The 9,674-nt window shown below is 46.8% G+C and overlaps 1 protein-coding gene across 4 annotated transcripts in view; it reads left to right on the forward strand.

Annotated features, from left to right (window-relative positions):
- Window positions 1–8,200, forward strand: part of Xpnpep3 (X-prolyl aminopeptidase 3) — an 83,085-nt gene extending 74,885 nt beyond the window's left edge. For all 4 annotated transcript variants that reach the window (XM_004634647.2, XM_023719007.1, XM_023719009.1 and 1 more), the window contains 3 exons: window positions 1,779–1,959; window positions 4,356–4,476; window positions 7,102–8,200. In XM_004634647.2, coding sequence (XP_004634704.2) covers window positions 1,779–1,959; window positions 4,356–4,476; window positions 7,102–7,268 — 469 coding nt within the window. In that variant the 3' untranslated portion in view covers window positions 7,269–8,200. The remainder of the gene's footprint in view (window positions 1–1,778; window positions 1,960–4,355; window positions 4,477–7,101) is intronic.
- Window positions 8,201–9,674: the final 1,474 nt, after the last annotated feature.

The raw sequence follows: 9,674 nt of genomic DNA on the forward strand, positions 1-9,674 counted from the left end.
ATAGTTCTCCTTTTTTTTTTTTGTATTTTAGTATAGGGTCTACAGGGTCTCACACAAATTGGACTTGTAGTGATTCTCCTGTTTTTCAGCCTCCCAAGCACTGGGATTACAGGTTCGCGCCACCATGCCCAGTCTTAATCGCTGTCTCAGCGCACCCAGGGGATGGGGCCAGCATGAGTTCTGCTGTTTATTTTGGCTGCCGGTCAGCCATCCAAACTCTAGAACTTTTCCGTCCCCCTGCATAATGGACCCCTCATAATAAACTCCACTCGGTCCAGCTTTCTCTCCGTGGTGCCCTCATCCCCATGGACATAGCCACTGGCTCCCACATCCCTAGATCTTTGCCTGCACATGTTGGCAGTCATGCCTTGATTTGTATATGTGACAACCCTTCTCAAGGACTACACCTTGCACCTAACTTTGGGCCCTGTGGGATCTGAGTCTGGTTGTAGGTCCAAAAGTACCTGAGGAAGAACCCTCTGAAGAGGCACCTGGAATTTTCTCAGACAGAAAAACAGCTCAGTGGTACTTAGGATACATCCATTTGTCAGAATTGCGTGCCCTAGCTTGTGCATTTGAGTGACTGGCTAGCCAGGTAGTAATCTCAGATACGCAGGAGGCTAAAGCAGGAAGATCACTTGAGCCCAGGAGTTTGAAGCCAACATGAGCAACACAGTGAGACCCTCCCTCACCAAAAGTGAATATTAAAAAGCAATTATTTAGTAATTTTGTGTTAGGATGAGATATGAATGCATTTATAGATGATATAATCTTGATAATTATTGAGCCTAAGAAATGGGTAACTAGGTGTTTGTTATACTGTTGTATATTTAGCTATTCTTCTATTAAAAAATCTTTAAAGTTTGTCTAGTATTGGGCTGGGGCTATAGCTCCATGGCATGAGTTCCTGCCTGGCAAGCACAAGGTCCTGAGTTTGATTTCTGGTGCTAAAAAAGGTAAATAAAAGATTTGTTGGGGCCAGGGAGATGATGGCTCAGTAGAATAAGCACTTGCCCAGCAAGCACAAGGGTCTGAGTTCAATCCCCAGTTCCGCCAAAAAAAAAATAATAATAATAAAATAACAGATTTGTCTGATACTATGAAATTATAGAAGAAATTGCAGTGAACAGTATCTTATACAGTTTTTTAGAATTTCAATTATTTTTAAGATGAATTTTTTGAGCAGAATTACAAGCTTGTGTTATGTGATTATCTTTAAGGCTTTTGATTTATTGGCTTATATTAATTTCTACTTGCATCCACAGTGTATGAGACTGGATATCATCTGTTACCCCAGGTCACTAGTAAGCCCTGCTCAGCTTTGACTGAGAGGCTATGTTGCTGCCCCAGCTGGAAGAATTTTAACTTTCCCTGTGAGCATCTAGGGCAGTGAGGGCGAGCCTTTCAGAACTTTCAATGAGACAACCCAAAGCAGTACCAATGTCTCAGGTTCACCACCTCTGATCTGGGGCATGCGAGGGTCCTGTCTTCAGGGCCATGTGGTTGTGACAATGTGTTGTTGCTTTTAAATATGCAGCTTCTCTAATCAAAACACAAACTTCACTAAGGAGATAGCTCAGCTGTATAAACACCTGCCTGGCAAGTACAAGGTTCTGAGTTTGATCCCTGGCACAAAAAGAAAATGAAGGGGCCGGGGAGATAGCTCAGTAGAATAAGCACTTGCCTGGCAAGTGCAAGGGCCTGAACTGGTTCTGCAAAAAAAAAAAGAAAATGAAAAACTTCTGACAGTTCCGTTGCTTTGGGTTTCCTCTCCACAGGTTCACTGCACCTCAGGCAGAACTCTACGAAGCTGTCCTGGAGGTCCAGAGAGCTTGCCTGGCCCTCTGCTCGCCGGGAACAAGCCTGGAGAACATCTACAGCGTGATGCTGACGATGATTGGGCAGAAGCTCCGAGAGCTGGGGATCGTGAGGAGCAGCGAGGAGAGCAGCGCCTTCAAGGTTCTCTGCTTCTCCTCTAGCTGGCTGTCAGGAGCACCTACTTGCTGCTCTGTTTTCACTCTGGATAAAGCTAGTGCCATTAGAAACTCTACTCTACCAGGACTCAGTAGGTGAAAACAAAGGGAGTCAGTGCTTCCTGCTGCCAGAAGATGGCAGCACCTTCTGACCCATTGCTGCTGCCGCGGAGCCCTGGGAAAACAAAATGAAGTCTGGTGCAGGAAGAGTGAGAAGGCATAAAAAACAGGACAGGGTAACTCTTAGGCTTTTCTGCTAATTCTGGAGGTCAGAGGGGAAAAGTTTGATCTCAGATATTTTCCCAGGAGCACATCATAATGAATTTTACATAATCAAATGTATCCAAAATGTAATGTTAGATTGCTGAACACCAAATTTGCTGTAATAGTGGACGTCAAAATGTAAGGATGCCAAAAAAAAAAAAAGGTGCCCAGTCAAAATGTGAAATTTCAGCTTTTTTTTTTTCCCCTGTATTTTAGTACAGGGTCTACAGGGTCTCACTACATAGATCAGACTCGTAGTGATTCTCCTGTTTTCAGCCTCCCAAGCACTGGGATTACAAGCGCACACCACCACACCCAGTCTCATTCATGTGCCCCAGGGGCAGGGCTGGCATGGCAGGCTGGGGATTGAACCCCGGTCGCTGCACTCTGCCTAAGCAGGCAATTTAGTCCACTGAGCTACCTGGCTGACCCTCAGCTTTTAAAATTAAATGCTGGGCTGGTGAGATGGCTCAGTGGTCTAAAGCACCTACTCAGAACAAGCTTAGCAAAGCACAGGGACCATGGTTCAATCCCCCAGCACCACATGCCAGCCAGCCCCCGCCCCCTGGTGGGCTGAGCTGGCCACATACAAATAAATAAATAAATAAAATTTAAAAAATAAATAAATAAATAAATAAAAATAAATAAAATTAAATGCTATGAGGTCAAACCCGATGGTCCATTAGCATTTTCCACCAGGGCCCCCATTACCCATTGAAAAGAAACTTTAAGTTCCATATTCCTTAGGCCAACAGATCTTAACCTTATTGATGGGAAACCCAAGCTGATAATGCCCTGTAATTATGCCTACTCTACAAGCTGTTGTGGGGTACTTGAGGCTTTTTTTTTTTTTTTTTTTTTTTTCTCCTTTTTTAAGACAGTCCTTTTTTGCAGAACCGGGGATTGAACTCAGGCCCTTGCACTTGCCAGGGAACTTATTCTACTGAGCCGTCTCCCTGGCCCTTGAGACAGTCTTGCTTGCTGTGCAGCTCAAGCTGGCGTTGAGCTCACTTTGTAGCCCAGGCTCTTTTTGGGGGTTTTTTGTTTGTGTGTGTGTGTGTGTGTGTGTGTGCGCGCACGTATTTGGAACCGGGGATTGAACTCAGGCCCTTTCGCTTGCCAGGGAAGCGCTTATTCTACTGAGCCATCTCCCCGGCCCCCAGGCTGTTCTTGAACTCACAAAGATCCTCCTGCCTCAATCCTTGCTGGGATTACAGGCATGCACCGCCATGCCCGTGCACTTGAGGCTTCTTGAGAGGGCTCTGTGAACATTGAGAAGATAACACTCCTGACATGGTCATCTTCTCTTCCCCAGGAATAGAGATTTTCATTTGCCACAGTCATCTGGGACTGCAAGGAACCGTATGTGTAGATTCCATTGCAAGATGGAAATGTGAATTAATCAGGGTGCAGTTGCCAAAATTGCACATGAGAAGTACTAGTTTATCAGAAGTCTCCTTCTGTGCCTCCCACTTTTATTTATTTTGGGGGATACTGGGGACCGATCTCAGGACCAGGCATGCTAAGCACATGCTATACCACTGAACAGCACTCCTAGCCCTGGTATCAGATCTCTTCAGCCAGTGAATAACCCAAGGACAAGTTAAATGTGAGTGGCAGAACCGTCAGGGATATATTAATAGTCATGTTGCACTGATGTACACGTCTCACTTGCCCTTAGGTGGCCACTGCTGTAATGGTACTGGGCGCTCATCCGCACTAGCCACTTTCCCATTGCTGGGTCAGAACACCAAACGCCCGCAACTTAGAGGACTAGAGGTTTGTTTGGCTGACAGTTTTAATGTATTCAGCCCATGGTTACCTGGCTCCAAGGCAAAAACTGCATGGCAGACAGCATGGTGCAGGATCGCTCCTCACCCATGGCAGCCTGGAAGGGCAGGGAGAAGGGAGGAGCCAGGGTTGGGCATGCGCCCTCCCATGCCACAAGCCTAGTAACCTACCTTTCAGCCAGGCTCCACCTTCACACAGCGCAGCCAGCTAGGAACCCAGAAATGGAGAAAGCATGGATGATCTAGTCCCTTTCCAAAAGCCCCACCTCTGAATATCTGAGCTTCTGGGGGGTGCTTTAGGTCTAACCCATAACACCATCTTTTCCAGGCTGCTCGGCAATACTGCCCTCACCACGTGGGCCATTACCTTGGCATGGACGTCCATGACACCCCAGACATGTCCCGCTCCCTCCCACTGCAGCCCGGGATGGTGATCACCATTGAGCCAGGTGAGGAGATGGTTGGCAGCCCCAACCTTTGGGACACGATACTGTGAGGTTCAGCTTGTCTGTTTTAACCTGAACTAACATGATTACACCAGAAGAGACACCACCCAGTATGGAAGATGATGTTAAGATTCATCTTTAGCTTTCTTATTTAACATCACACAATTTGTTTAATTTGGCTTCTCCAATAAACAACAGATGGTGAATACTTTCTATAAGTAGGTATCAAGAAATCTTTTTTATCCTGCCCTTGTGGGCTGTCTGCAGTGGTGGGCTGCGGAGTCTGCCCAAGTCTGGCAGATGCGGACGGAGGCCAGCCTCTGTCCCAGGCCCTGTCAGTTGCCCTGGGCAGCCCATCGGCCCACTGCTTAGCACCCCACGCCCTTCTTGCATGCTCTGGTGACGGCTGACAGCCAAGTATCTTCAGCACCCATGCTGTTTTCCTCACGTCACAATGTTTTCATCTCTCGGGGGCCTGCCCACTAGCTCAGTTGTTTAAGTGCCTGCTTAAACGAAGCAGTCAGTCTCTGAGAGCAGTGGTTCGATTCCCAGATACTCAAGGCAACCCAGACCAGCGCTGGAGGCAATCTGGAGCCACCAAAAAAAAAAAAAACAACAATATTTTCATCTCTCAGTCAAGTCAGTTAGACCTAAAAAATGGATTCGACACCAAATCCCATGTTGCCCCCTTTCCCTTAGATGGCCTCTAGTCCCGTTAATTCAATCCAGCTAGTGAATCATAAAAGGTTTACTTAGACTTTCAGCTACTGTTCTTTTCGATCACAGAGCAGCATCTGTGAAGAGGGAGGGAGAAGCTTGTAATTTCTTCATGGCAAAAAGACCTGAGTGACTGATGTCAGGAGCTGAAAGAGTACCTGGGACTCCTAAGTTTTTCCAAATGTACATTAAAGATCATTATCTCTCTGTTTTTCCCTCTTATCATAGCTGTTAAATTTATAGCTTGAGAGAAGAAAATATTTATTTATTTATTTATTTATTATGTATTTGGTTGTTACAGGGTCTCACCATGCAGCTCAGACTTCTAGTGATCCTCCCGTTTTCAGCCTCCCCCTGCGCTGGGATTACAGGCATGTGCCACCACGCCTGGTCTCTGTGGCTATGCTCCTGGGGTGGGGCTAGCACGGCATGTGGTGCCTGGTATCTAACCCTGGTCCCGTGCTTGCCTAAGCAGGTGCTTAGTCCACTATCTTGCCAGCCAGAAAATCTGTATAATGACTCCTTCTGAGAGCCAGCCAGATAGCGCAGGTGCAGGGACTGGGATTCGATCCCCTGTGTGCTGTGCCAGCCCTGCCCGCCCCCCATGCGCACTGAGAGGTGACTGAGACTGGGTGTGATGGCACAACCCTATAATCCCAGCACTTGGGAGGCTGAAAACAGGAGGATCACTAGAGTCCAATCTGTGTAGTGAGACCCTTTAGGCCCTGTACTATATATAGAATGACTATTTCTGGAGCTTCTGTTAAGGTTAATCTCTTAAGGAGGCTGGAGAGATTGCTTGGCAGTCTAAGCACTTGCCCTGGGTTCAATCTCTGAGTACACTGGGAGCCACTGAAACTGGGCATGGTGGCACACACCTGTAATCCCAGCACTGGGGAGGCTGAGACAGGATCACTACAAGTCCAGGCTGTGTAGTGGAACCCTGTACCAAGTAAATAAATAATTTTTAAAAAATCTCTTCAAGTAGGGGGCCTGTCCATTAGCTCATCTGTTTAACTAATTGCTTAAACAAAGCAGTCAGGCTCAAGATGCTGTGGTTCAATCCCCAGATCCTCAAGCTTTGCCAGACCTGCACTGAAAGCATCCTGAGCCAGCCAGAAGAAAAAAAAAAAAATCTCTTTAAGTATTTAAATACACTTTATCTTAGTTTTTATTTTCATTTGTAGTTGTTTTAGGCAAGGTCTTGCTATGTATTTCAGGTTGATCCTGAACTTACCATGTATCCCAGGCTGGACTTGAACTTGAGGTGATCCCCTGCCTTAGCCTCTCAAGAGCTGGGATCATAGCATGCACCAGCACATCCCACCCTTTTACCCTTATTTTAGCAAATACCCTATTTCTTGGGGACCATTAGGACAGAGGAAGAGTATACCTGTATAATCTACTAGTCCAGCACATACACATGCTTTTAAATATGGACATACTCATAAATTAAATAATTTTAATGGCCTCCTTGAGCCATAAGAAGTGACAGAATCTCTCACATGCCACGCCGGCCCCACCCCCGGGGCAGACTAAGCCAAACCCAGGCGTGGTGGTGCACGCCTGCAACCCCAGTGCTGGGAAGGCTGAAAACAAGAGGATCACTCTAAGTCCAAGCTGCATAGTGAGACCCTGTACCAAATACATAAATGGAAAAAAAAAGAAGTGACAAAGTCACGGCAGTTGTACGGAACCTATAGGCTAATATTCACAATGACTATAATAATTCTAACACTGACAGCCAGCACTGCTGGCCCTTCCCTGCCAGGCTGTGTTTATAGCCCTGTTAGGTAGGGACCTCTAGGATCCAGGTATAGATGCAGAAGTTGTAACACATAGAGGTCAGCTGGCCCCATGTCCCCCAGTCACTGTCCCCAAGGAACATGTGCTCTTCTTTCTACTTCTCAGGCATTTATGTCCCGGAGGATGACAGAGATGCTCCAGAGAAATTTCGAGGTCTTGGTGTGCGAATTGAGGATGACGTAGTGGTGACCCAGCACTCGCCTCTCATCCTCTCTGCAGATTGTCCTAAAGATCTGAAGGACATCGAACAGATCTGCAGCAGGGCATCCTGATCCCTCCGCCTCCCTGCCTCTTCCACTTGCCTGACCACGCTGCAGATGTGCAGAATCATGTGTGGGTGCTTTGTTAAGTGGATGGACATCTGGAAAAGTGAATGTTTGGAGATTTTGTTACTACAGCTTTAGTAACGAATTCTGTAGTTCATTTTTTAAACAGAAAATCAGGTCTTATTCTATATATGGCCATTCATTCCAGTGAGCACACTTACACAGAAAGCGCCCTTCTCTTTTTGGCCCTTCCTTCCCTGCATTTGCACTGAGATCCAGCTAGTATCACATAGGTTTTTGTGTGATGCCTGCATTCTGTCTGAGCTCATGGGTCTAAGCTGAGGGCCACCCATCAGTGACCTACAATACCAAGCCTACCTTCCCTGGGTCCCGCCTTCCAGCACCCCCAGGAGCCCTCGGGGTCTCTTTGTGTTCAGTCAGTTCTGATTCCAGCAGCAACAGATATTGAACAAGATAATTTTGAGCCTTTCTTGCTGCTTGGTTACTGGGACTTGGAGAATAATTAGTTTCTTCATAAAGAAGACAGTGGAAGCGAAAGCAAACTATGTATGTGTCCACCTCGGATCTAGACCTCCAGCTGTCTGTTCTCTTCAGTTTAAAGATGATTCCTTTCTTTCCCAGACAAATATGCTTGCTTCATAGGTTCAGGGTTTTGTGGAGCTGGAGGTCTGACCTTGTTGCCTCTGCTGGTCTCAAACTCGTGGACTCAAGTGATCATCCCACCTCAGCCTCCCACAGTAGCTGGGGTGACCAGCGCACGACGTGGCACCTGGCTCTTCCATAGGTTCTTAATGCATCGACCCTCAGAGCTCACCTTCGAAGCTACTACACTAGTCAAAGGCAGCGACCCTAATAGCCAGCATACCCTGGGTGTAGTGGCACAGCCTGTAATCCCAGCACTAAGAAAGCTGAGACAGGAAGATCTCAGTGAGTTTGAGGCCAGCCTAAACTACACAGTGAAACTGTCTCAAACCACACACACCCCCGAAAAAAAAAAAAAAAAAACACAAAAACATTTTATGTGCATCTTCTTTCAGAACATATATAGATCTCTCCCTACCCCATTCAGTGGTAGGGATCAAACCCAGGCCCTCATGCCTGCCAGGCAAGTGTTCTGCCTCTGAGCTTCACCCCAGTCCCTCCATTAAATTTTTGTAAGGTCAGAAAGGGAAAAGCCGGGCCAGGGAGATGGCTCAGTAGAATAAGCACTTCCTTGGCAAGCGTAAGGGTCTGAGTTCAAGCCCCAGTTCCACAAAAAGAAAAAGAAAGAAAGGGAAAAGCCTTGCCGGGGTCATTCTGTCTTAAAATTAAGGTCCATAAAACAAATCTCCAGATAGATACCGTATCTCTTCAAAATAGAGAAAATCAGGCTTCTATTCTCCAGATGTGTACCATGCACACCTTCTTTGGCTTTGCTACAGCCACTGCAGTGTGGCGCACAGTGCTGCTCCGTCTCCCATGGCCACATCCGTCTCAAGGGGCACTTAGGTAGGCTACCCAGGCCCCTTGTCCTGGTGTCCCCAATGACCATTGCTGTAGGACCATTGGATTTGTGCTGGGCTCCTCCACCCTGCTTAGCTCGTGTGTGGTAGATGCCCATGAAGCTTGTGTGTGCAGCAGGAAGTGAGGGCCCAGAAAGGACCCAGCCCGGAGAGTTTACAGCAAGCTTTGTGTTGCTCGTGTGGGTTTCCCACCGTAGGAGCCTCGATGAATAAACTGAAGGTTCCGGTGTGCTGGAGTGGCATCGTTACGCCTGCGCTGCTGCAGAACCCTCTCCTCCTCGCCGAGGGCATTGGGACTCTTCCAGTCAGGGGTCCCCTTGGACTCCTTGAGCCTCTTGGGTGTGTTCCTCAGGCTTGGGGAAGCTGCTCTTTGCTGGCGTCTCTTGATACTTTCTGTGACTTAACGTGCAATTATCTAAGTTCAATATAGACAAAATGCTGTTACTTTTTAAGGCCCTGTTCATTCAAAACATGTCACTCAATAAGGGGAAAGCATTTGTTCCTGTCACTTTTTAAAATATAAAACAATATAGAAATGTTTGTGCATGTACATGTGTGTTTATTATTTTTTTAATATTTATTGTGTGTGTGTGTGTGTGTGTGTGTGTGTCCAGCTCAGCCCACCAGGGGGTGCAACTGGCTGGCATGTGGTGCTGGAGGATTGAACCGCGGTCCCTGTGCTTTGCCAAGCTTGTTCCAAGTAGGTGCTTTAGACCACTGAGCCATCTCTCCAGCCCCTACATGTGTGTTTAGAATCTAGAGTTTATAGGTTTAATTATGGGAACATTTTGCTTTACAAAATACAAAGTTTTCACTAACCGTGTCACAAAATCATGACAGTGAACTTGAAATGATCTTATCACAGAAAAAAATGGGTGGATGTGATTCA

The sequence above is a fragment of the Octodon degus genome, unplaced genomic scaffold, assembly GCF_000260255.1.
Source record: "Octodon degus isolate 3935 unplaced genomic scaffold, OctDeg1.0 scaffold00064, whole genome shotgun sequence".
Classification (NCBI taxonomy): Eukaryota; Metazoa; Chordata; class Mammalia; order Rodentia; family Octodontidae; genus Octodon; species Octodon degus.